The 27,555-nt window shown below is 47.0% G+C and overlaps 1 protein-coding gene, 1 long non-coding RNA gene and 1 pseudogene across 6 annotated transcripts; all 3 read left to right on the top strand.

Annotated features, from left to right (window-relative positions):
* The first annotated feature begins 9,936 nt into the window (after positions 1-9,936).
* Positions 9,937-15,113, top strand: LOC117850251 (uncharacterized). Of its 5 annotated transcripts, none has more exons than XR_004639219.2 (12): positions 9,937-10,150; positions 10,302-10,338; positions 10,489-10,695; positions 11,071-11,203; positions 11,290-11,326; positions 11,440-11,568; positions 11,965-12,095; positions 12,187-12,304; positions 13,922-14,014; positions 14,523-14,587; positions 14,657-14,757; positions 14,834-15,113. XR_004639219.2 is itself a non-coding variant. In XM_034732067.2 (12 exons), the coding sequence occupies exons 2-11, from the start codon at positions 10,311-10,313 to the stop codon at positions 14,728-14,730; spliced, it is 978 nt and encodes a 325-aa protein (XP_034587958.1). In that variant the 5' UTR covers positions 9,937-10,150; positions 10,302-10,310; the 3' UTR covers positions 14,731-14,757; positions 14,834-15,113. The 5 variants fall into 5 exon arrangements, 3 of the variants coding, with proteins under 3 accessions (XP_034587958.1, XP_034587974.1, XP_034587966.1); XM_034732067.2 differs by having other exon boundaries at positions 14,560-14,587; XR_004639218.2 differs by having other exon boundaries at positions 9,938-10,150; positions 14,660-14,757.
* A 3,327-nt stretch (positions 15,114-18,440) lies between these two features.
* Positions 18,441-19,294, top strand: LOC117836888 (uncharacterized). Its single transcript, XR_004636197.2, has 2 exons — positions 18,441-18,778; positions 18,867-19,294. It is a non-coding gene; the product is annotated as an uncharacterized lncRNA (long non-coding RNA).
* Positions 19,295-26,005: 6,711 nt separating this feature from the next.
* Positions 26,006-27,513, top strand: LOC117854195 (uncharacterized; annotated as a pseudogene).
* The last annotated feature ends 42 nt before the right edge of the window (positions 27,514-27,555 follow it).

Below are 27,555 nucleotides of genomic sequence, written 5' to 3'. Positions count from 1 at the left end.
CCTCATGAGCTGAACTACCCGACCCATGACCTTGAGTTGGCAGCAGTGATACATGCCTTGAAGATATGGAGGCACTACTTAATGGGAGCTCACTGCAACATCTATACCGACCACAAGAGCCTCAAGTACATCTTCACGCAAGCCGACCTCAACATGCGTCAGAGAAGATGGCTGGAGTTGATAAAGGATTATGACTTGGAAGTGCACTATCATCCTGGCAAGGCCAATGTGGTGGCCGATGCCCTCAGTCGCACACCCCGTTGCAACTGCTTGTTGTCAACAGCCTTCACCAACACTTTGTGTCACGAGATGGGAAAACTAAGTCTAGAGTTTGTTCCCCATGGAACCCTTGATCACATCATCCTTGACTCAGTTTTGGAGGACCGGATTCGGTCAGCACAAGCTAAGGATGAAGAAGTAAAACGGATCATCAGTAAGGTCTCAGTAAAAGACGAGGGATATAAGCTTTTCCGGCAGGACCAAATGGGAGGTGTGTACTATGGAAACCGACTAGTAGTGCCCGCCGACCCTGAGCTGAGGAGGCAGATCCTAGATGAAGCTCATCTTTCCAAGTTCTCAATCCACCCTGGCAGCAACAAGATGTACCATGATCTCCGTCAGACCTTTTGGTGGAGTGGGATGAAACCGGAGATAGCTCGTTATGTTTCAGAATGCGACACTTGTCAACGTGTCAAGGCCAGTCACTTGAAGGTAGCAGGGACCTTGCAGCCGCTACCTATTCCCTCTTGGAAATGGGAAGACATCAGCATGGACTTCATAGTTGGGTTACCCCTTACAACTCAACGGTATGATTCTATCTGGGTTATAGTGGACCGTCTGACCAAGACAGCACATTTCTTTCCTGTTCGTACCACCTACACAGTCAGGCAATATGCAGAGTTGTACCTCGACCGTATCGTTTCCCTACATGGTGTACCCAAGACCATCATCTCTGATCGAGGAGTTCAGTTTGTGGCCCGTTTTTGGGAGCAATTACAAACATCCATGGGCACCAAGCTCATCCGAAGCTCAACGTATCATCCCCAAACCGATGGCCAAACCGAGAGAGTAAATCAGATCCTCGAAGACATGTTAAGAGCTTGTGTCATCCACTATGACAAAAACTGGGACAAGTGCCTGCCCTTAGCAGAGTTCTCCTACAATAACAGCCACCAGGCCAGTTTGAAGATGGCACCGTTTGAGGCCCTGTACGGCCGAAGATGCAGGACACCCTTGAACTGGTCCCAACCAGGAGAGAGACAGGTTTATGGTCCTGACTTAGTGGCAGAAGCCGAGGAGCAAGTGAAGGTAATTCAAGCTAATCTCAAGGCTGCCCAATCTCGACAGAAGAGTTACTCCGACCGACGGAGAAGACCCCTGCAGTTCAACCTTGGTGATCATGTGTACCTTCGAGTCTCCCCAACCAAAGGAGTGCAACCGTTTGGAATAAAAGGCAAGTTAGCTCCCCGCTATGTTGGCCCTTATGAGATTGTGGAGATATGTGGACCCGTCGCTTACAGGATCCACCTCCCAGAGCAGCTGTCGGCCATACATGATGTTTTCCACGTGTCTCAACTGAAGAAGTGTGTCCGAGTTCCAGCAGAGATCCTAGAATAAGAACAGCTTCAAGTAGAACCTGACCTGACCTACGCCGAGTACCCAGATCGAGTTCTTGACCAAAAGGAAAGGCACACCCGACGCCAAGTGGTAAAGATGTACAAGATCCTCTGGAGAAACCACACCGAAGATGAAGCAACATGGGAGACGGAAGAATATCTGAACAAGCGTTTTCCAGGTTTTCTATCCCATCAAGGAGGTAAGAACAGCACACCCTTGATCTTGAATCTCGGGACGAGATTCTTTTTAAGAGGGGTAGGCTGTAGCGACCGACCCCTAACCTTTCCCAGTTAGGTTTGATCTCAGCCCTTAACCTCAGTCAGTTGTTCTGTTGACCGCACCTAAGTGCTCAGTCTTCCGCCAGTTCCGACCCCTGGATCCGACCCCTTCCTGCTTCGCTTCTCTCCCGACCCCGGCGAGTTCAACCCGCCATCGGATCCTGCTGATCTTCCTCACCCGTCCGATCTTTTCCCCCGGTGGACCCGTGAGATCCTTTTTCCAGATCCCCCGCGTCAGCCGCACTCGAGTTGCATGGCCGCCTCAGAGTTTTCCTGCCGTGTGGCTCGTCTTCTTCGACGCCATCGCCCAGTTTTGTCTCTGGCGAGGAACAGAGTTGGGTCCCGCGCCCTTTTCCCCAATGGCAGCGGAAGCCCTCTGCACCCCTTTCTGCAGACCCTCGTCTCCCGCGCCCATCATCGCGATACCATATCCCGGCCCCGGAGACCGATGTCGCCCGTCTTTTCCGTCCCTTCCAGCAACAGTTGCGCCGCCCGGTCGTCGCTACATGACGATTCCCCCACCGCCAACCCCGACCGCGGCCGCGACAGTTCCTTTTTCCCGCTCTGTCAGAAGCCGCCCGACAATCTGTTGTTCCGCGCTCTCCCCCGCGCCGCGTCCGCTTGTCTTCCCACCTGTGCGCCCTCGATCCTAGCGCTGTTTAACCGGTCGCTTCTATCACCTCTCCCGCACGACGACGCCCGCTCTCCGCCAAATCCCAACCACCGGTCTACCCGCGCCTACGCCGCCCTGACGGAGTAGCGCAATGATCGCTGGCATCACCCCCGGAGTTCTGCAGCACCGCCCGGTTTGCTCAATCGCCGCCACGGCAGAGCACTCCATTGCTTCTCCCCGGCCTTCGCGCTGCTCCCCTCCTCTCTCTCCGCGACGTTTCCGTACCTCTGCTCCAGCAGCTATAAAAGGAATGCCCCCATCGCCGGAGTTCCCTCCGCCTTTGTTGCCCTTAGCCTCCTCTAGCTCCCTGCTCAAGCTTCTAGCGCCACCCACCCAGTTCTTGAAAAGTTCTTCTCCCAGATCCTTCTCAGTTCCTCCAAGTCACCCCGCAGCTTGCTCCCTTGTGCTGCGTAGAGCTCTCTTGTGATCCGCAAGAAGCGCCGCCGCCGGAGCATCGCCGGTCTTAGTCCCTGTTCGAAGCTTTAGTTCCCCGCCCAAGTCTGCCTCTTCCCGACCCCAAGCTTTCCTTTCAGGAAGAAGGTGAGTGCCGACCCCAAGTCCGTCTCGCCCGACCCCAGTTCCGTCTCGTCCGACCCTGTCTGTTCGCCGACCCTTGTCCGCCTCGCCCGAGGGCTTGGCTGTGATCTTTTCTTCAACTCGAGGGTGTATGTGTAAAACGTGGGAACCCTTCAGCGCCTACGTCTGAGGATCCCAGTTATCACATCCTCTAGTTCAAGGATCAGACCACTAGTTCCCTTCCTACCCTTACCTGTTGATCATCATCAGCTCTCTCAAACCGCCTCAACCTCCTGCTCTTTGTCGCAAGTTTCCGGGCTCAGGAGAGCCAGTGTTGCTGTCAAACCAAACGTTAAGCTAACCCTTGCCTTGCATTCGTGTAGAGCTGCATCTCGCTGACGGCTTCTACGAGCTGCACCCGGCGCCCGAAGAAGAAGCTGTAGCCGAGATCCTGCCCGCGGAAGTCGAAGCCGCCCCCGAAGTCGAGCAGTTCCAGCCCTCCTTGTTTGCAGGCAAGCCCCGGTTGCATGAAGATCCTACGTGTTGTTGCCAAACTTGCACATGTCTTCCGAATAGCATGTTTGTGCATTTACGTTTAGGAGTTGTGTGAAACCCTAGATACATGACTTAGTAACCCTTGATATGAGCACTAGCTGTTGGACCGAGTAGCTGCATTGCTTAAATAAGGACGGTAAAAGTCGAGTGATCTCCTGTCACTCGCGAGTGGTAGGAGTTGCATGTTTACTCTCTGCTACAACTATAAGGACGGTGGACGGGGCAGGGTTGGGTAAAACTTTGGTGGTCGGATGGTTGCCCCGTCTGTCTATGAAAACTTGCTAAGGCCCGACAGTGGTGGTGTTCGTGATCAAGTGTTTGAAAGTACTAGCCTCATACTTAGTATGGGATGAGGAAGCCTAGTACCTGATTGAACCTAGACGTGAGCGGTCGCCCCATTGTTCTTGGAACGGAGTTTCCCCTGCTGGTTGTCGCACGTGGTGGCAAAGCGTGGTCACAGAACGGCAGAGACCGGGTCTGTGGAACCTTGCACCAAAGGAAATGGGCCCGACACGGGTTAGGGGATTAATGGGGAAGGCCGACACAGGAAGCGACCTCCGGGTGCGCGGATGTCGTGGGGCTAGGTTCACCATGCATGGTTAAATAACTCGAATCGATTCGTGTGCCTCTCACAGTTTGAGATTTCTTGATCGTTATGTCACCCTGAGTAAATGAGGAATCTAATGATGGCAATGTTGTTGTTTTTATCTACACATCTTGTTTGGCTCGATGTTTGCTTAGAATAGGTTGCACAACCTAGACTGGTAAGTAAATCTAGAACCGGAGCTAAAACTTGAAAATAGGTTACTTAGTGCTTTTGGCAAAACAAACCCATCAGCCCAGAAGCCTTGCATGTCTAGTTGGAAGAGTAGTTGGCTCCTCCCCGGTTAAATCTTGTTGAGCTTAGTAGCTCAGCCTTGTTGTGGCTCTTGTTTTTCAGGTGAAGTTGCAGTTCCTGACCCCTCCCTTGTTGGCGCTTGGCCGCCTCAGCTTCCGCCAGGCTGGACGGTCGAGTGGGATCCTTCCTCGGACGGCGAGGAAAGGAGCCAGTGATGTCCCGGTTGGCCTCACCAGGGATGTCCGACCCCGACGAAGTCTTCCGCTAGTGTTTTCTCTGTTGTTTTCTTGAAAACTTGTAAAACTCTAATATTGGATTTTATGGTGGAACCAAAATGAGTAAAACTTGTTCAAAATCCGTGGACTCGTTGTATTCTCTGTAACCGCTCACCTTCGCGTGGGTTTGCTGAACTCGATCCTGTTTAAGTGGTTAAATCGGACGAAATCCGACGGCACTTCGTATTAACTCGGTTTAGGCAGGAGTGTCGCATGTTAGGCGGCTTAACCCTGCTTAATCAAGCTAATCCGAGGTGGTTCCGCCACACTTGATCTTCTTCATTGTGTGCTATCTGGTGATATCCCGAGTAACAATCAAGGAAATAGAGTAGTGTACATCCGGCTGTGGAGTCGACTACTTGGTCGATTCTGGGAAGCCCAAAGGGATCTTTGGGACAATGTTTGTTGAGGTCTGTGTAGTCAACACACATCCTCCACTCATTATTGTTCTTTTTTCGAAGTAAAACTGGGTTGGCTAGCCAATTAGGGTGAAAAACTTCCTTTATAAACCCTGCCGCGAGTAGTTTGGCTAGTTCTTTCTTAATTGCATCTCTTCTATCTTGAGCGAATCTTCGTAGTCGCTGTCTTTTGGAGTAGCTTTAGGATCAATGTTGAGTGAATGCTCGTTCAGTTCCTTGGGCACACATGGCATGTTGGTCGTTTTCCACGCGAAGATGTCTCGGTTTGCTCGAAGGAAACTGACGAGCACACTTTCCTATTTGGGATCAAGCCCTGTTTCGATCAGGGCTGTTTTGGATGAGTCGCCAGTCTCCAGGTCAATGGTTTTGAAGTACTTGATGTTTGCTGGCTTGACTTTAGTAGCTCCCGACTTGTTTTCTGGAATTTTGAGTTCTGCCGGGGTCAGCTTCTTTGACGTGGTGAACACTTGTTGCATGGAGTTGGGAACTTGAGTAGTCGCAGCTATCTCAACAGCTTCCATGTCGCATTCATATAATCATTGCAGGTCTCTGCGAAGAGATAGTTCTCCTTTCGGTCCAGGCATTTTCAGTAGCAAATACACGTAGTGTGGGATGGCCATGAACTTGGCCAGGGCTGGTCTTCCAAGGATGGCATGGTAAGAAGTCTCGAAGTCAGCCACCTTGAACTTGATGTACTCTGTGTGGTAATGCTCTTTGGTACCAAAAGTGACAGGTAAGACAACTTGTCCAAGTGGGATAGCTGTGTTGCCTGGGACAATTCCATAAAAGGGGGAATCCGTTAGCGTAAACATTTCAGTGATGTCGAGGCCCATCTTGCTTAAAGTTTTGGTGAAAATGACGTTGATTCCACTACCACTGTCGATGAGTATTTGGCTAGTCTTGAGCCTGCTACAACTAGGTCTAGTACGAGAGGAAAATGCCCTGGTTCTGAGAAGTTGGTCCATTGATCCTTTCTACTGAAAGTAATGGGTACCTCAGACCATTTGAGGGGTGTGGGGGTGGCTGGTTCGATAGCCATAATTTCTCTGAGTACCAATTTGTTGGATCGCTTGGAGGTAGTGCCTGGAATTCCACCGAAAATAACGTTGACAGTCTTAGACATTGTCTGGAACTTGTCTTCGCCATCTTCAGTTTCATCCATCTTGCCCTTGCCCTTGTCCTTATTGTTGTTATTGTTATTGTTGTTGGCAGGAGGTTCTGGCAATTCATACATAACTTTGTGAAGGCTATAGCAGTCGATTGCAGCGTGCTTGTTGTGTGAGTGCCATGGACATTGTTTCTTGAGTAGTTCATTGAATGAAGGGCCATAATTTTGTTTGTCTGGTCCTTTCTTGCTTGAGTTTGACATTGCTGCAACGGTATTGTCTAATTTGCTCTTGCGATTTTGATTGCCTGAGTAGTTATTTCGGTGATCGCCGTTGCAGTTTCTATCTTGTTCTTGGTTGTTACCTTGGTTATTGTTGTCACGTCTGTGATTGCGGTGTGAGTCAAACCTTTCGCACTCCTTATCTTCTTCGTCTGCCCATGACTGAGCCATAATTTTGAGTTCTTTGACATCCGCTAGACACCGTCTGCCAAAATCTTGGAACATGCTTTGGTCCCAGAGATCATTTTGAAAACATTCAATCACATCTACTTCTGAGATGTCGACAACTGTAGCCTTTTTGTTGAAAAAATGACGTAGGTACTTGCATAGGGATTCAGCCTTTTGCTGTTTAACCTGAGCCAAGTCAATTCTGTTGCTAGGGTGCTGCATAGCTCCCGCGTAGTTGCTTGGAAAAGCTTTCTTTAGATCAGACCATGAGTTGATGGAATTAGGTTTCAAAGATTCGAGCCAAGTTAGTGGCGCTGGTTCCATACATACGGAAAAATGGATGAGTTTTGTATCATCACTTCCGCCTGCAGCTTGGACTGCTAATGCGTAGCAGCGGAGCCACTGAATTGGGTCTTGTTTGCCATCATACTTAGTGATGCCCATTGGTTTGAATTTTTCGGGAAGAGTAGTCTGCATGATTCGTTTTGTGAAAGCGGGGAAGTGGTCATTGTCATCACCCTCAGCTTCATGTTCATGACGACAATTGTTGATTATATCTCGAGCATCACGGTTGTGATTTAATATTTCTCGAAGATCACTGATGTGCGAGGGTTCTGGATTTTCTCTGCGGTGACGTGGACCTTCCACGGAGGCTGTACGACTACCCTTAGTTGCATCTCTATTTCGTCTTGGAGCTTCGAGTACACCCCTATGTTGTCTTGGTTCTTCATGTGGTTGGTTTGAGAGTCTTGTATTGTCTCTGCTATCATCATGGTGACTTGGGTTGCAAGGCATGGATGGGATTGGTGTTTCCTTGTCGAGGAGTTTGTATGCATGTTCTGCCAAGTATAACAGAAGATCGTTGTATTTGTTTGGAGACATTGAACGGGCGATAAGGTCGATAGAAGCGATAGTGGCAAGTGGCGTGTTATGTTCTCGTGTTTGAACTGCTTCGAATGCTCTGTCGAGGTTCACAATGGGAACTCTTGCGGCTAGAAGTTGACGACGTTCCGCTCTCTGAGTGTTTCTTGCTCTTCTTTGAGTTCTCTGGCTGCTAGTTTCGCCCTCCGGGGCGTCGGCTGATAATTCATCTTGGGAGACTTCTTCGATTTGGCATTCTCGACGAGGAGTTATTTGGTGTTGGCCGCTGGTTCCTGTTCCATCGTCTGGCGAAACAACAACAAAGAGTTCTCTATCCGAAGAGTAGCTTCCAAAGCTGGATGTTATGACTTCAGTGGAGCCATCTTCTTCACGGATCGGTGAAAGTGGAGTACCCTCTTGATATGGGAGGATATCCAAGTGTGCGATGAGACGTGATTCGTTGTCTTGGACAAGGAATGAGGGCTTCATGCCCGGCCAGTAGATGAATCTACCTTGCGGTATTGATGTGATTACTAGACCCTACTGCGGACCTGATAAGGGGAGTTCTTCAAGAGAATTCGAGTCGGAGTCGTTGTCCTCAATTGACTCTAATCCGATTTGGACTTTGGATAGAGTTTTTTGATGAACCGTGACCGCGTTTCGGAGTCCGAGCGGAAATTCGCTTGGAGTTGTATCCGGTCCACACGATGGCTAAATTGCCTGCTCACATGGACTAGTCCGAGTTGTGGTCGAACCTGGTGTTGTTTAGATCGAAAAATTCGAATTTCTCGACTAAATCTTCCGCCTCATGTCGACGAGAGTTTCCACTGAGATGTTTCTTCTCCATTTCTTCGATGATGCGGCGCTGGAAGCCTCGAATACCGTCAACGACGATTTAGATAGGTTCGGGCCGCTAGATCGCGTAATACCCTACGTCCTGTGTGTTGTATGCTCGTATTTGATTGAACTTGTTTTGAGGGGGTCCCTGCCCGACCTTATATATCGGGGAAGCAGGGTTACAGGGTAGTCTTTTGTACAAGAGTACTAGTCGGACAAGACTATAGAGTCCTACTCTAACTCAGTAGAGTAGTTTCCTTGTATTCCGACTAGTCCTTCAGGAGTTCCATGTAGTCTACGTTGCCCTGTAGCATAGTCTTCATGTCTTGATACGTCTTGAGTACGTCCCCTTGAGTGGGTCCGTACAGACCCTCTGGTGGGCCCGGGCATGTATGGTCGACACCGGCCACCCGCGCGCGCTCGTCCGCCCACCACGGCTGCATTGCGCCACCCGCCTACCACAGCCGCGCCGCGCCACCCGCCCGCCATGGCCACCCCACCCGGCCGCGACCGGGGCCGGGGTGGCGTGGTCACAGCCAAATCAAACTTGCCGCCACCGAATCGGAGCTCCCGCCAACCAAATTGGGCATTACTGCCGCTGAATCATGCCTCACCACCGCCATATTGGTCACTCCGTGTTGGATCGAGTTGTTCCATCACCAGTTTGGGTGCTGGCAAGGCGAGCGATGGCAAGGAACCAAACGCCCTCTTGCCCACCAAGATCAGCAGGGGAGGCGAGGCGAGGCTAGCGACGGCGAGGGATCCAAACTAACCTGAAATTGCAGCAAGTGCTTGCTTGTCGATGGGAAAAGAGGATATGCTTGCTTGCTTCCTGTGTGTGAGAGAAGAGTTGAGCTATTGTCATTTTCTCTTGTCGATGGAGAGAGAAAGGGAGGAGAGGTGGCGCGCCCGCGCATGTTGGTTTGGGGCCAGTGGATTCTACTAACCCATGTGAAAGAGAAAAGAGAAAGCAGTGCAAAGCAGACTTTTATCATCATTAGCTCACTTTTAGTCTACTTTATCAAAATAGGACCCAACTAATTGATCTTTTACCATAGCAACGCACGGGCATTTTGCTAGTAATAAGTAATATACACAGTTGAGAAGCAACGGTTTAGTCATGGTCAACAACTTTTATTGATAAAAATTGAGAATTTGATTGAAAGAAAATTCACATATCTATCTATTTTGCTTAATACGTTATCATTATAAAATTTGGATTGTAGGTGCACTAATTTGCCAAATCATTGTACTAAATTCAGTACTTTACAAGTTGTTGGACCAATGCACGCACCTATCAAGTTATTGTACTAAATTGAGCATTTTACAAGTTATTGGACTAATTTGCACATCCCTACCAAGTTATTATATGGTAGGTACAATTTACTTCTTTTTTTAATCTCGTGGGACCCACCTCAATCAAACTCAAACCGGCTTCAGCCGAATAATGGATTGGGTTTAGATTCTCTTTTTTTTAACCCTAACCCGGCATATTTCCTGTCCCAAACCTACAAACTATCCAAACGCCAGGTGAAAGGTTATGGATATGGGTCGAGATGAATATAAGAAATAGGACCTGTAGTGAAGATAAAAGGAAGAACGAGAAGAAGAGACGGAAGAGAGGAAAAGGGCCAAAGCCCAGAAGATTCGGCGGCGCCGGCGCTCCCTCTCTCCTTGCATTAGAAGAGCACACGAAGCCACACCCAAAGGAATCCGCCACCTGCAGGTTCCATTTGCGTTCCCTTTTTCTCGTTCCATAGTGCATAATTTTTCTTAACCCGTCAGTAATTAGTTTGATGTGCTGCTGCGAAGTTGCCCTAAATCTCGATTTTGTGTTGCTTCCTTGATGGCGTGACCCCCTCTCTTTCTTGCGACAGATCTCAGACATGCCACGACGGAAGGGGAATCGACAAGGTAGTAGCAATTCGGATACGATACATTCGCTTTTTTTTTGTTTTAATAAACAAAATAAGCCCCTTATCATTCTGTATTACTTTCTTAATTGGAACTTCCTCTCGATATTATCAATTTCATTCATCCATGACGCCTCTTCCCATGTTTTAGCAGGTCATAGAGGACGTTGGTCGGATTCCTACCCGCAAAAAAGAAAAAATTGTGGGTCGGATTCCTCAGAAGATTCTGATGGTCCTCCTCAGTCTGTATTTGTCAAATATGATTCAGACAATGCAGCGGATACCAAAGCCGAACATAAATACTTTGGGGCTGTGTTTAGCATTTGCAAATCCATTGTATCCCTCGCCTCTACCAGTGGTATTTGTTTTCTCTAATTTTATCTGGGCTTTTCACATTTAGCTATCATAACTAATCAAAGAACAAGCAATGTTGCTTTTGATCCTAAAAGTTAATATATTTACACATGATATGATAGATAAAAGGGGGTTTTCAGAGCTTGGGTCTTAGTTTGCTCACGGAAAGATTTTTTCTCTCTATTTTCTTCTTTCCGGCAGAGTGGTGGTGAGAGCAAAGGGGCTGATGCGACTAAGGCAGTCTAGTTGTTCCTTTTTCCTTGCAGTTTATCTCTGTTAGATTGTAGGGGATGTTAGACATGTTTAGTGCCTACATGATCTTTATATAGGTTTGGAAGTTTTGCTATTGGCAACTGTTGATTCTAATATGCTTGTACAGATGGAAGGCATCTGTATCTTGCTCAGGGACAGTGGTTGATCATGTGGGGTCAGAAACGTGGATACTTACCTCTGCTACTTTGGTCAGAAAACCTGGAACTCAGTATGAGGCGTATAAAGATGGTGAAGTTAAGGTCAACACAGGATCAGTTCTTTATTTGCTTATTCTGCTGACTTTCTCCTTTCGTAATGCTGATAATTGTCAATTTGTCGATTGTAGATTAAAGTGGTTCTGCATAATGAAGAAATTGCTGAAGGTACCCTAGCACTGTGCCATTTGCATTATAATCTCGCCATCGTGAAGATTATATCTCCAATAGATATTCCTGCAGTGGAACTCAGGGACACCCCTGAATGTTCTTCCATGCAGCCTAGGCCTGTAGTTGCTCTAGGCCGCAATATCTGGTCAGAATTTCTGATGAGAAATGGGGAGCTGATCCGTGCAAATTGTGAATTAGACTGCAATGAGCTTTTGGTCTGTACATGTGACCTTAATGAGGTAAAATTTCTTTGTAGGTAAATTTTGATATGGCCTGTAACTTCCAAGCTACATTTTGCAATGAACTACTTCGATTTGTTGTAGCATTCCTATCAAATATAGAAAACTAAGTTAAGCCTAAGAATGCTCTTTTTTTTTGTTATGGTGTAGCGAGTTAGAAAAAAAAAAGTTACACTAGATGGTATCATGGTAACATCATCATGATTTTGATCGATTTTGGATGTAAAATTTATTAAATTTACACGTAATAAGTTCAGCATTGGTACAGACTTCGGCTGTTTGCATCTTTTAGAAGCTTTTGCTCAGATACTGTTTCATTGACACTTGATGTCGTTAGATAAGTCATAAGTTCATGATTGAACATACGAGTTGTTTTGTTATGGCATTATTTGCCAGGATTTCATTGGGGGCCCTGTCATGGATTTGGAGGACAGAATCCTTGGCATCACTTTTTTCTACAAGGAAACTGCTCCATTCTTGCCGGTTGAAATCGCAGCGAGATGCCTGGATTACTTCAAGAAATTCAAGTATATTATTTTCATTTAGCCTTAACACTAGAACTGTTTGATTTTTTATAGCACCATCTCCATTTTAGTATTTAATTTTGTTCTCATAAAGGGAAGAACTGCCATGGCTTCGCATAAGGGGACACGCTATCCACATGCTGGACCTACCTGTTCTGGAGAACATGTGCTGCAAATTTGCTAAGCTGCCTTCTGGAATTCTGGTAGAGAAGGTACTCAGCACACAAATCTTCTAATATCATAGAGATATCAATTATATATTTAGGTTAGCTGCAGATCATAATCTAGCTAATCAATTTGTAATATAGAATGCTCCTATTGACCTGACTTATAACTTTCATTTAAAACATTTTAGTGCATGCCACATTTTGCTTGGTGTAGAATCTGGTCCTGACACAATAACCACAAGATTAGTGGTGTAAGCATGTTCAAGGAAAACATGCAGGAGCTTGATTTGAAAGAGAGAATTTGCACATGGCCGCATGCATGCTTGTGTTATTTGTATCAGATACATATTTCTTTAGGATGATGATGATGATATAAGATATGATTTTACTTTCAGAATAATCAAATCCATTTACTAGAACTTGACTGACTAATCGCAAACACCCCAAGAAGGTTGAGGAAAGAGGAGGTCATATAGTGATAAAAAGAACTTAAGTTCCTTTAATTCTTGGAAAGTGCAGAAGCAGTGGGCACTCTTGATGAGTAGTTAAAACTAAGTGCCCTTGGAGTTGCCCAGGTCGCAGAAGGTTTGGGAGCAACACAGGAAATGCAAAATATTGGTGAGACCTAGTTTGAAAAAAAACTGATCATATCCATGCCCATTAGCAGCCATTTGCCCATGTTGAGAAAAAAGATATCTTGTTACCTGCCGAACATAGGAAGTCATTTCTTAAATATTTACAGTATAAGAGAGGTGAGGTTAGTTTCATCTTCATACAACAATTACCTTTCTTGACCGGGCTCCGGTTGAGCTCTTCTAGTAAAATATCATGGTGGCAGTCTTTCTCCCGCCAACCAAGTTTTTAGTTACATTCTTTTGGGGTTTTATCTCCATTAGAGTGGCTGAGTAGTTTTCCATTGTCATGGTTCTTTCAATCTTGTTTTTTCCTTTTGTATCTTATGCTCTTGACCAAGAAATTACACTAATGCCAGTACACTTGTTATGCAACGGTCTTTCTCAATTCTTGTTCTGCTACCATTGGATTGGACATCGGTGAGTTTGGTATATGGGTTATAAGCCTTTTGTCGTAATCCTGTTTTGTTACTTCTTGGATATGATGGTTGTTGCAAATAGCTCGCTATAGAACCGCCATAGCTTTTGGAGATAGATGCTGCAACGCTATTGCAAATATTACCGCTAATGCTGCTAACTTTGCTATTGCGTGAAATAGCACCACTCAATTCAATAGCTAGCACCGCTAACTCTGCTATAACTGCTTTACGAACTTATATACTTGTGATTTATGAACTATGAGTGATGAGTTGTGACTTGTTTTTTATGTTTGCACTCATGACTGGGTATGTACTTACGAAATATTAGCTGAAATGTGTGAAATTACTAATGTTTGGGCTTAAATTTTTCTGATTTTTTACATACCACTAAAGGCTACAGCAGCCGCTATAGCTGCGATATAGCACAAATAGCTTTTCCAGAAGCACTCCCCCGCGATTTGCAACATTGGAACTTTGACACTTTGTAGCATGAGCCATTTAACTATTGCAGTGTTATGTTATTGTACATTTTATTATTATTTTTAGTCAGGTGTTTTTACTTTATGAAATTGGTCGTTTTGTTTCTTCACTGTTGGCATTGCATACTGTAGATATGTGGCGTATCACCAGAAAATTGTGGAGGGATTAAGGTTGGCGATGTCATCTCAGAACTTGATGGAGTTGTTCTTTCCTCTGTAGCACAGGTATATCTCTGTTTCTTCTTAATGCAATGTTACACAGTTCTGCGTGTTTCGAGGAAAAAGGGCTGTCAGTTTGTAAATTTGGATTTTGAGTAAATATGTCTTAAATGTTGCCAGATTCATACAAGATTTTACCCTGGTTTCCAACTTGGTCGATTAAAATGGCCATCCGATCAATCTTAAGAATTATATATTGCAAAGATGCCAAAACAAGTGGAAGGAACATTTATTTGCTGGTGCTGGTGTTCTACATTATTTGGCATTTCATTTCTAAGGCACGGTAGATGGGAGCTCATCATATATTCGAAATGACTCGAAACAATTCCATTAAATTAATCTATCTACTAATATCACTTTTGTTCTATTGATCATCCCCATCCCATCCCCCCCCCCCCCCCCCCAACACACACACACACCACCACCACCACCCGAATTTGTTGCTGTATGATTTTAATGGGAGGTTGCGCTCATACCCTGGAGCTTGTGCATGTGTATTTTGTTCTTTGCACAGTTTACTTCAATGTTTCTTGATAAAATGGACATTGCAGTGGGTACAAGAATACGGTGACACTCCAGGTTAGTTTGGCTACTACAATAGTAATAATAGCTTTGATACTATGTTAATTCTTGCCATGTATAATTAAGTAGGCATTTGTACAAAGACCCACGGATCAGACTACATTTGTGTCAAACCTGAACGCATGGGAGGTTTCCTCTAATAAATGCGATGAGACATTCCAAAACAGGTTTGTGTAAGAAAAGAACAGATGTGTATGTGTTCCCTTTCTTTTGTATGATTAATGATTTTTGCTTCAATTATAGATGGGCATTGAGGAGAAAGAAGCTATGCGATGGTTTATGTGAGCACTAAGCAGTTGTAGTGACGACAATCTGGAGGTAATGCAAGTACATCCTTAGATAATGGTGGAATGGGTGGAGGAGCATGTTGCACAGTAGTTTCTTCCTTTTCTTTTGGTGCAAAACCACAAAAAAAGGGTAAGAAATAGTCAAAAGTCCTAGGACAAAGCAAATTATATATATGGTGCAAAACCACAAAAAAAGGTGAGCATTGGTGCAAGACCCAGATGCTTACATTATGGCCTGGACATTCTCCATTGCTTTATTGCCTTCTACTACTAAGTCTTTTCGATTTTTCCTCTGTGCTGGAAAAAAATGGCATTGGTTAATGCTGGTGAAGCTTCTTTTTTTGCTCTTCAAACTTCTAAAATTTCATCAAGTATCGCTGTTAATTGTTTGTAAGAAACAAGAAGAAAAACATCGTACTACTATTACCTAAAGTTGTATGGTTGTCTCACACCACCCCACTCAACTTGCTTGGGACTTAAAAGGTGATGTTGTTGTTGTTGTTAGGAGAATTTTATTAGGATGGATGAAAATTAGACGCACCGAGCAACACCATGACGGGTAGATCCAAGGAATGACAGGGGCAAATTTTTGTATATATATATATACTAATTGTATAAATACTATAATAAGAATTGTATATATACTTAGAATTGTATATATAGTAATTATATAAATACTAGTTTGATTTTATTATAAAAAAAGTCTTTAACTACTAAAGGGCACGTGATGCATGAAAAAAAGAGGTCTGTCCCGCGCCTGGTGGCAGCCCCTTTAGTCCTGGTTGGTTTTACCAACCGGAACTAAAGGGTGTCTTCAGTCCCGGTTGAGCGACTCGGGACTAAAGGTTGAGCGACTCGAGACTAAAGACCTCCTTTCGTCTTGATTGCTTTATTTCGGATGGATTTTTGGAAGATTTGGTCCCTACCAACCAGGACTAAAGACGAGTTCTCTACCAATGTGAACCTAGAAAACCTAAAACGACTTATAATTTTGAGACGGGCGGAGTACTATACATCTAATCTAATTTGGGACAGAGGCAGCAATAGACATGGTCACATGGAAAGAAAAGAAACAGGGCCACGGTCACCCTGCAAGAAACTTCCCATATACTCCATACACATTCCCGCTCATGTATCCTTAAAATTTTGCGCAATCATGAAATGATGCATAATAAATGGGTTTTGTCAAATGCTTTACAAAATTTCATTTCCGTAGTACATGATATGCACCAAGGTAGTGCCTGAAAAAAAAGCGTACTGCATACATACCCAGTGCTTGCTGGAAGATGCTAACCCTATGTACATTGGTAAAAATTTACATTTTTACCCCTTTTGTGACTACAGTATCTTTGCAAAAGTAACTGGGCTGGGGTGTAATTTATTGTGGACGATTAGATTTGATAAGAAGACGACTCGAACAATTGTTGCATCCACAAAAAATTTGACCAATGACAAATTTCGTTGACTTGGAATTTCGAAGTGTTCCAAGTGAAACAAGCCATGGAATTATCTTTTGCACATGTTCCTTTGCACGGTCAAAGTCCATTTGAGATGTGATGCAAAGCAGAAATTTCTTTGCACATGCGCGCCAATAATGCTAAGAAGATCTATTTTTGTTTTGTTCCATGTTGGATTTTGTGTATAAACATGGGGCTACGCAAAGTATCCAACCAAGCAGTAATGTTGAGACGAAGCTATGCTAAGTGTAGGAAAATATCAGAACGGCTTAACCTCTGGCCTTTCATTATATAGTCGGGACTAGATAATGAGGACTACAATAACCTAGTCATAGACTCATAGAGTCGTAGTCTATTACAATCCATACTCTATAACATCCCCTCAATCATAGTGGGGGTGAAGCGGACGATCGCGACTGGATTTGAAGTCTTGTACTTCAGTCATCTTCTTCGCTTCATGATCATCAGCTGTGTCTCCGATGAATGGTCCGGTCCCTTTTGGTGCCGTCCCTTGTCTCTCCTCGATCTATTCCCTCTTGCAGTCATAACGGGAGTGTCTTGAATGACAGTGATGATACAGACGTTTTGACTGGAGTTATTGCTGATGAGCTGATGTAGACGAAGCCCAATCATGTGATGTAGTTGCCGTGGTTGATGTAGTGGTCATCGTCGATATAGCTACAAATAGACGGAGCTACAATAATATAATAGGTATCTTGCACATGTTAGAGCATGTCATTGGGGGCATCTTGCATATGTTAGAGGATGATTATGTCTTGCATATGTGTTATTGTAAGTGCCTTACATATGTCAGAGGATAATGGTATTTTGCCTATGTCAAAGGACGGTTGTCGATACAGTATTTGCGGTTGCGGTCGATATGACATGATTGCTGTCATCGTCGATATATCCATCGTTGTGGACGAAGTGGCAGCGGCATGTTGACAAAGACCAAGCTGACAAAAGATCAAAGACGATGTAGGGTCCGTGATGATTACTTGGTCGTCGGTATAGGCCTGGCAATACATGCATGTAATGTACACATCGATGGTGGAGTTTTCTTGAGAAAGAGGGAAGAATCCCAGGACTAGGCCTACATGCAGTGAATTCAGTACAGAAGGCCAAAAGCCAAGCAAATACTGCTATACCAACGAAAAGGCTACACTTAGTTATACAGCCTAATATGCAGCAATTGAATCTCAGAGGGGGTACCATTCGACGAGTTCTTGGAATGGCTAGAGCTAACAAAAACAGGGCAGACGCAGCCAACAAAACTAGCGTTAGTTTCCAGGCGTGTAGTTATACAAATTACATTGGCGCATCAATAACCGTATGGCAGTTGCCTGAGATATTGCAGCAAGCACCATGCCATCACTAGGTTGCAAGATTGAGGCTCCATCACAGCAAGAAATACTATTCTCGGCTATATATTTTGTTGACACGAATTCTGGTCAACACACCCAATGCGCTAGATCGTGCGGTCGTCGAACTCTCCTCGCGAGGCTCCTGCCTTTGGCTGGTTAGACCCGTTGGAAGCCGGTTACATTGGTTTACACAGGGGTACCGTGAAAACCTAAGTGTGGGGGTAAGAAACCATTCCCCAAAGTCAGGGCCAAACAGTGGAAGGAAAACAAGAACGACTAGGGCAAGCGATGGGTGACTTCGGGAGAGTGTAACAGTCCTCCCCCTCCATCCAGAATGTGTCCGTTTCCATTCACCAGGCCACTACTTATAGGGCTGTAATTTTACACTTTAAGCACAACACCCTCTAACGACTATATTCGAAGAATATTCAGGGTTATTACGGTAACATTACACCGTCTTAGCCACACACTTTACAACTCATCACTTTACAGCTAAGCCCAAGGCGACTCCCTACCACAAAGTCTCCGACATATGTCTTCGCATCCATACTCAGTAAAGAACCCCCCCCCCCCCCCGGTTTCTGAGGCAGTCTCCGCCGCACGTCAACGGGCTAGTGCACCATGCCACCCGACTTTGGCCGCCTGCCCATTCCTTCTTAACTGTGAAGTCGCTCACTACGAAGTTGAACGCACTGCTCCCTCCTGCAAATTCACACAAAACCGACGCATGCGAAGTAAAATTGTTCCAGACTGCTTGCAAAAGTTGCTTCTGTGAAGTCCTGTTCCCCAACAGTAGCCCCTCACTCTGACGAGTTGAACAATCGACTTTGCTCGCCTCGAGCCAGGGAATCCCTAGGACTTCCCGAAGCGCCTCACCCCTTCGGCTCGTTAGAGGGTTTTTCTACATCCTATCAAAAAGACGTCTTCTTGTTTCTCTTGAACCGCCATCTTTTTGATTTTCACGCTTCCCAGGGGCTATATAACCTAGGGTCCCACTAGGGTTTATCCCTTGATCTGGTTGTCATTCCAACGCGCCGCAATCAACCTCGGCTGTTCCTAGCAACTCTTCGCGTCGATCCAGTTGGTTTTCTCTTCTGCCTTCTTCCCTTTCTAGATATAGTTTTTAGTTTTGTACCTTATAATTTTTTCACTTTACACTTCATTTTAGATCGTTGTTGTTGGCTGAACGAAGATGGGGCTGCCCAAATATCCTACTACTAATGTCTTTGGCCGAAATCGCGCGACCGCCAGCATGATTCGCGACTTTGTCGCAGCTGGTCTTATTGAAGATGGTTACGGCCGAGCCCTTGGCCCTAAAACTATTCCGCTCCCTAAAGATAACGAAGTCGTTGTCTTTCGTGACTTGTTTACTGCTAGTCTTCGATTTCCACTTGTTTACTGCGATCAGTGCAGGAGGCAGCGGGAGACACAGGAGTGGCATCCTATGGAAGATCGGCGATTCGTCTGAATGTCGAATCGGTCAGTTTAATCTTGCAATCTTGCTTGGGTGGTGTAGCCAAGGATTTCAATGTTCAACATCTCTCAGGTTGGATGTTTCAGTTTTCTGTGACATCTAAAAATGTTGGCTTTCTGGTTTGTCGCTCGGGCTCTTTCAAGTGCAATTTGTTTGGTATCTTCTTTGCTCTCTTGGGTGATGGTGGTGCCAATTTACAGCGACAATATGATCTCTGGCTATCTAAGCAGCAAGCCTCATAGACTTATGTGTCCAGAAAATCAAGTGGTAAATTATATGCTTACGCAGCTCGTGCGGTTCCAGCTCCTGGCTCCAATGGGAAATTAGTCTTTCATCATCTAAAATTAGTGCAAATTACTATCAACCAAACTATGCTTCTGATCCTCCTCATGGCTCCTCAGCAGTGGATTGTGCATCCGTGTTCGATCATCTTGATCCGAAATTTGCAGGCAGACTCCGTGTTCTTTGCACAAGTGATTCAAATTTGAATTAAAAGGGACCTCTGAATGGCAAATCTCATTATGCCAAGGTTAGCGGTCATCAGAATAGGCAGGTATGATGTTTTAGTGCCTGTCTCCTGATCATTTGATTGCGTCATGCATGGGATCGGTTCACTGTACTAGTTGCTATAGATATGGTTTTTGCATGATGGGCCGGCGTGGTTTTTATCGTGTCAAGCCCACTGGGCCTGGCGTGGGGGGCACTAGTCAAAAGGATTTTGGGATGGGAATGAATGCTTTCTCAAAGCCATCATCTCCAGCCTCCCCACCTGACTCTTCAGCTTCTCCGTTGAGCCAAGAAATTAAAACCCCAACTCTCATCCACCTCTGCCGCTGCCGCCTCCTGAGAATGTGGCGAACATTGCCGTGGATTCCTGACCCCATGATCTAAGGGGCTTCGAGGTTGCCCTCAATGACCCCAATGAGCCCCCTCGCCGTCTTCATGCTTACATTGCTAGTTTATGGAGAAAAGCAATGAAGATGTGGCCATTGCGATGTTGTTTCCCAAGGTCGCAAAGCGGGATTTCAAGCCGTTGGCCAGGTAGATGCGCGTCTACTTCGATCAAGTGCACCAAGTTTGCAATCTCCGGATCCAGCCTTGTCACATTGGGAAAGTGTTTGTCACCTTTGGTAGTCCCTTGGAGCGTGGAAGGTTTCTAGGGAAGATTTTCTAGTTTGGTAATTACCATATGTGATTCATCAAGCATGATGAGGGGGACAATGTTCGAGCGCATGACATGGATAGGGAGGTTAGGGTTATGCTGCTTAACTTCCCTTTAGATGAGTGCAATATCCCAACTCTAACTAGATGGTGGCGAGATTTGGGCTGACGATGCTCTGGCATGAGACTAACAACAGGGCAAGGGTGGTGGTTAAGTTTTAGATGCATGATGATGCCAAGATCCCTCACTCTGTGTCTGTCAGTTTGGGTAATCCGCCCAAGGTTAAGTCTTTCACTATGCAAGTATAAGCTTTGAGCAACAAGGGGGTTCTTGAGATGGCTAATAAAGATCCATGCCAGAGGATGGTCCTCTCCACCCGATTCCTTTTGAAGCCCCTCAGTGGATGCCGCCTCTTCCTCCTGCCCATGATTCAGAGGCCCATGGCTCTCATGTGGATGATGCTCAGGGTGCTGGAGGCCACATGGAAGATGCTCTGCCTTTGACAAGCAAGTTGGTGCGATCAATTTGGAGGAAGAAAAGCGACGGTGCTGGACCAGATGCGCCGGAGGAGGCGACGAGGGTGGTGGAGGCAACCTGACAAGATCAATCGGCCATGAGAGAGGTAGGTCCCTCTGCTGCTGCTTGACCATGATGGTGCGACGGATCAAAGGGATCGGTCGCGCATCCTACGAGGGTGCTGCCCCAAGCGGAGATTGATCTCCCTTGGGGTGGCGCGATGGCAGTGGAAGCCGAAGGCCTAGGGTTAGAACCTAGACTCGTGATACCATGTAAGATTGTGTATAATGTGTGGGTCATATCGATTGAACCCTATGGGCTGATTATATAGGAGTACCTGGCTTGGAGGGCAAGTAGCCTCTCATAGATATAAGGAAGGTTATCCTGGGATTACAATCAATCCTAAACTAATCATATCCGGGGTTGCCTAATATACTCTTAACACTGCATTTCGAAGACATTCTGGCATTCTGAGGAAACAGAAAATTATGAATGGTGTTATGAAACTTGTTTTTTCTTCATCAATTTTCCTCATCCAAACTTGGTGATAGCTAGTGATGTGGACCTGTTGGGTTGAATCCTGATCTTTCAATGAGAGGGGAGGGGATAACTTGATTAGTGGATGGAGACGATGTTCACGGCCCGACTACAGCGTTCCAAGGACGCTGCGCCTTAGCAACCGATACACCACCTCCAATGGCTGCCGCGATCTTGTAGAGCGCGTCACCCGGCTACTAGAGCACTCGTCCTGCAATGCAAGCAATTGAAGAACTAGCAAGAACAAGTATAACAAGTATTGAATTACTAGATGAAGATGAAGGTTTCAAACTCAATCCCAATTATGGTGGGGTTCCGAAGACTAGAAGACGGGCAGCTGATCCAGCACGCGCGCTTACAAGCAAGTAGCAAAAGCTAAACGTAATTTAAACAAAACCCGAGTGTTTCTGGTGGCGGCTATAGTTTATATGAACGTGGGAGGATGACCTTAAGGGTGTTGGGGTTGTGCTCCAACCCTAGGACGCGTCCCTAATGGACCCAACTTGATACATGGTCCATTGGGCTAAAATAAGGCGACGCAGCACCTTGGACAAAAAAACCTCTCGGTAGTAATTTGATCATTGCGGCAACCTCAGAACATATATGGACATAAGTCTAGATCCATATGAAATAGACTTCATAAGGATTCCATGAAGTACTTGAACGTCAAAAACGGAGTTCGGATGAAGTCGTGGCGACCATCACAAGTTGGCATAGTGCTACAATCCGAATCCAGCTCAAAATGTTTTGGATTTGATCTCTTTCTTTCCTTGAGCCAAAAGTGACATGGTGGCCTGTGAAGAACATTGGGAATACTTGGAATTGGTCTCCAATCAACTTCTTTGATCCTCCATGCCTTCCATATTTGCCAATTGCATGAAGTGAACAATGGTTAAAACTTGGCACACCAGAATCAAATTTAAGTTTCTCTTTTAGACAGTTTAGATTACACAGAATATCAAATTCAATATAACCCAAAGTATTTAAAGACAACAGCAAATTCAGTTCATCTTGTGCACAAGTAATAGGATGAAAAAGCCTACCTTCAGCACATTTATATGGTACCAAACTAAAAGTATCACACTTATTTGCTACTTGTGGCATAGGAGTAAAAGAATCATCAGTACACAAGTCCTCTTTATCACAAGGAATAGCAAGTAATTCATCTTGTACAAAGATAAATCAGCTCTTGATTAGCATGCAGAGTGGACAAATTTTGGAGATTATGGCCCACATCATTCTTGCAAGTATTCACAGATAATAGAATCTCCTTTTCAGCATTGAGAGCAAGACAAGATAATTGACCAATATATTTGTATGATTTGCTAATTTACAAGGTTCGAATTTCAGAATTGAGCCCTCAGGGATGATGTGGGTAGGGTTGCTCTGATGTCGATAGGCCACTCAGAGCTTCCTTAATCACCATAAAGATGAAGGAAGAAGAAGCAACAATGGTTGAAAAAGATTGGGGTTGGAGATAAAAAAAAAGTAAAGGCAATTGTATATGATCGATTGAATTAATCCTCGGCCGTGGCCCTCTATATTTATAAAAATATAGGTTGGGGAGGTCTTGCCCTACAAGGATTACTCAATTCTACTCGGACTAGGGTTAGACCGATCAGACCGCCCTGCAGAACCGGTTAGAAATTTCACAGCATGTAGGATTTATTGTGTATGCACAAATTGGTAAGTACTCGCATATGGTCCATATCCTCGCAAGCCTGACCTTTTGTCTTGTGTTGTAAAACAACCGGACTTCATGTGGATGGAAAGGAGGACTAGAAGTCCTACTCCTTGTCCGGTTGCTTGTAGGCTCTTACTAAAAATTTAGGCATAGTTCGGAGTATATACATGAGGAAGATCTTCATTGTAAATCACCAATATTCAGAGAATAAAGAATAGTCCCTCGTACTTGTGTCTTGTCTACTTTCTACTGTTCTTGTGCTTGTCATAAGAGGCGTGAGAGTGAGAAGATCCAACCGCTGACGACGTGTTTTATAACACGTTATCAGCACGACCGCTCTTCATCGACTATATAACGGAGGAGTCATCATCAAGCTCGACACCAACGATCTCGCCATCGTCCTCGTTGACGACTATTTCGACGACGTCGACTACATCTATGTCGTTAGCGAAACGGATCTGCATGGACTCACCATCAAGTAGACATGTCTTCGACCATGCCTAATGCCCTACACGGTATGTATCTACCGGTAACTATTCTATGCGGCAAGTGGAGTAGATCAATTGGTATCAAAGAATGCAAGGTATGAAATATCTATATTAGTAGATTGGATTTGTGTTCCGACCAACAAATCGGGAAATTGCTTTCCAATTTACTATCTCAGCAGCAAGGAAAGGTGCATCGTCCGACTCGTCGTGAGCCATGAGCTCGAGAAGGCATTCATGTGAGCATCTGTACACAAGTTAATATAAAACTTAAAAGGGAAAGGTATCACTCACCCGAGTGATTTGAAGCATCTCCTCACTCGAATTCTTTTGAACTCGTCCGAGGGCTAGATTTGAGCTCTGGCAAGTATCTCCGGTGAAAATTAGGGTTCGGGGGTTAGGGATTTGGGTTTTGAGGTTGCGGGTTCATCGAAATATGCCAAACATAGAGGAATGTTGTTGGTGGTAGGCCAGCCCAGCGAAGGTGGTGGGTTCGGGGGTGGTGAGGGGCAGCGGTGGGTGGTGGAGGCTAGTTGGGCGATGGTGGGGTGGGGGGACGACGATGGTGATGACAGCAGTGGGAGGTAGTGGTGGGAGGGGTAGGAAGGAGGCCACCATAGGCGGGCTCTCGCGGGAGCTCCGCACCGGCCTGCAAAGGGTGGAGACACGTGGGGGTGGTGGGCAGCAAAGAAGCCCAGCAGAGAGAAGAGCAGCTGGAGCTGGAGGTAGAAGATGAACATGAGACAACGATCGGATGGCTCAAAAATCGAGTGACAACAGCCTCTATTTCACCAGTAAGGGAAAGGCAGAAGTTCTTTCTGGTGCTTATATATCATCACCAGTAAACGCGGGACAGCAATAATTCAAAGCACTATTAGCAACACATGTACAGAGATGGTGACAAATGCACCTTGCAGGGAGTGGGTTGAATTGCATATGCCCTACATGTCAGCCTGTCAACAAACATTGCCGTACATGTCTTATTCTTACTAACATAATTAACTGGATAATATCGCATATCCCATCCAAAAATTCTATTAATCTCTAAATCTTTCCTTGTTAGAAAAAAGTTGGACTTTGTTTGCGTACTTTTTGCAGATTCACACATGCATGTATCTCGATCAGATTAAACGACTCTAGCTAGATACAGTTGATACTGGAAATTGATGGGCTGATTTTGAACTCGAACCAGATGCATGCGCGACTGACATACACGTATGCATGTGTATGTCCCTACAAACCGCGCCGGTCGTGCTTCAATTATTGAACTGTATGTATATATGGTAGCGAGAGGTGCCTAGGGCGCCCTAGCTACCTGATAAACTAGCCCACGCCCGCGCCAGGCCCGCGCCGCTCCCGCCCACGCCGAGCCCGTGCCCGCCGGGCGGGTGGCACTGCTTCGCCCCACACCAGGCCAAGACCGTGCCGCTCTGTGCCGAGCCCGCGCCTGCCCGCCAGAGGTCAGCCCGTGCTGCTCGTGCCCCGGCGTGCCGCTCCGCTTGGGCCTGTGCGAGATAAGGAACGAAGGGGAGAGGAGAGAAGATAAGGAGGGGAGAGGAGGAGATAAGGTGGAAAGAGAGAGGGGAGATTAAAAGCCCCCGAAGAGGCATTTAATCCCGATTGATGTTTTCAACCAGGATAAAAAGCTTCCTCATCCCCTCATCCCACTAACCGTTACAACCGAGACTAAAGGGAGCTTTTTAGTCCCGATTGATATTACCAACCAGGACTAAAGAACCCCCGTTGGTGACCATCGGTGGTGGATTTTTGACCAGGACTAAGGCCCTTTAGTCCCGGGTCCAAAGACAATCGGGGAAAAAACGTTGGATGGAAGGTGAGTTATCTAGTAGTGCCTCTGATCAATAGGTTAGTGAACGGTGCCATGAGCCTACTTTGATGTAACAGGCAATGTTTGTGGCAATTCAACAAGCATGTGGACAGGCATAAAATACATCTGCAGAGAAATTATGCAGACCATAATGCCTAAGAAAAGCTGCATAAAGAGGGGTTAAGCATGTGTTAGTAAAAAATACAAAATAATAACTAACAAGAATCCTAATCCAACAGCAGAACTAGGAATACAGCAAGCACCTGAATTGTTGCTTTCACACTGAAAAGATATCTATACCTAATATTAAAGAGAGGATGTTTCTTTCAATCCTTCAACCGTCGTGGTTTTTTTGCAAAAAAGCCCCTCAAGTTTTTGGTAATCAACCTGCAGTCCAACTTTTGAAGAAAGGGGAGCTCGGGTGGAAAAAGGAGGGAAGAGAGGGGGTTAAAGGGGGAAAATCTTGGACGACCGGCGTCTTGGGCTCGATCACGGCCGTGGAGAAGGGGAGGAGGGTGGGGCCGCTAAGGCTTGGGCGGTGAGAGCAGCTGGCAGGGGAGGTGGAGGACGCCGGAGTTGACAGGAAAAGCGGCGTGGAGGCGGTGGGGCGATCGGTGGGCGATGTGGTCGGCGGCGAAGTTGCCGCCGAGCATGGTCGGTGGGAGCAGCCGGTGGCGGGGGCGGAGGTCGGAGAGAAAGGAGGAGGGGGATGGGGAGGGGGTAGGCGGCGCTCGCCGGCGTCGGTGGGGCGGGGTCGAGCGGGCAGGCAGGGGAAGAAGGCATCGGCGGCAGTGCTCCACTCCTCTGTTCGGCGCTCCTCATGCCCGCCGCGAGATCCCCGACGAGATCATGGACGAGATCCTGCTCCGCCTGCCCTCCTGCTCCGCGCTGGCGCGCGCCGCCGCCGCAAGCGGCGACTTCCGCGCGCTCGTCGCCTCCCCGCGCTTCCTCCGCCACCACCGCGCGCTGCAACGGGACCCCGGCGCGCTCCTCGGGGTCTTCACCTTCTCCCTCAGCAACGACGGTGGCAACGGCACGAGCTTCCACCCCGCGGAGCTGTCGCACCCACCATCGCCGGCGCCACGGACTTCTCCTTCGGGTTCCTCCCGGCGAATCCCTCCGCCGCGGATGGAGATGGAGTCGAAGCCGAAGCCGAGGGGTGGATGGTCTGGGACTACCGCGACGGCCGCTTTCTCCTCGACCGCGTGGCGTCAGGGACCGAGAGGGGCACCGTGTTCACCGAGCTCGCCGTCTGCGACCCCCTCTCCCGCCGCTACGCCCTGCTCCCGCCCATCCCGGAGGACCTCGCCGCGATCGTCGACGGCGTGCTCAACGTCTTCGGCGGTCGGCGCGCGTGCGAGCCTTTCCTCGCCCTCGCCGAGGCCTGCTATGACGACCCCGACGCGGCGCCGCCCTTCACCGTGTTCTGGTCGGCCCGATGCCAGTGGAAGGTCGCCGCCTTCGCCTTCTCCTCGAGCGACGGGCGGTGGCGCGCGCTCCCGTCGCCGGACTGCTTCATCTGGCGCCGGCACAGGTCACCGTTCGGCTGCCCGATGCACACCGTCTGGAACCGGCGGCACTACGCGCACGACCGCTTCTACTGGGTGGACCGCCTCACCAATCGGTGGCTCGTGCTCGACACGCGTGCTATGGAGCTCGCCCTCTCCATCATCCCCTTGCCGACCGGCTACTGGAGGAGCACGTTGCCGTCGTTGAGGCCCCCGACGGGTACGTCGGCGTGTTCGCGCATGACTTCCACCACCCCGGCGGCAAAGCCGATCTCCACTACTACACGATCGTGCAGGACGCCGACGGGCCGTGGTGGTGGCTGGAGAACACGATCCCGCTGTCGTGGCTGGCAGCGTACCACCGGCCGTTCTGCCTCCGGGGCACGGCCAACCGCCAACGGGTGCTTAATCCTCGAGGTCAGCGAGGAGAAGCCGGCGTTCATGGCGAGCTACCGTGTCAGGGAGGCCGAGCTGTTCAAAATCGACGTCAAAAGCTTCCAGCTGGAGAAAAGATCCTCGATTCCTAAAGAAATCGAAAAGATCTGCCAGGCACAGTGCGCCGGGTAGTGTTGCTGGCAGTACTTCGGCTTCCCGCCATCGCTGTCCGTGCCCACTGTATGAGCAGCATGGTGATATCGCTGAACAAAATTATGTTCCAGCTGG

The sequence above is a fragment of the Setaria viridis genome, chromosome 1, assembly GCF_005286985.2.
Source record: "Setaria viridis chromosome 1, Setaria_viridis_v4.0, whole genome shotgun sequence".
Lineage (NCBI taxonomy): Eukaryota > Viridiplantae > Streptophyta > Magnoliopsida > Poales > Poaceae > Setaria > Setaria viridis.
Note: the sequence above shows the minus strand (reverse complement) of the source record. Positions and strands in the feature narration are given on the sequence as shown.

Excerpts from the sequence above, each read along its gene's own strand:
- LOC117850251 (XM_034732067.2), top strand. The coding sequence starts at position 10,311 with ATGCCACGACGGAAGGGGAATCGACAAG. Across the intron at positions 12,096-12,186 it reads GATTACTTCAAGAAATTCAA|GGAAGAACTGCCATGGCTTC; the intron begins GTATATTATTTT and ends GTTCTCATAAAG. Across the intron at positions 14,588-14,656 it reads AGAATACGGTGACACTCCAG|TAGGCATTTGTACAAAGACC; the intron begins GTTAGTTTGGCT and ends TGTATAATTAAG.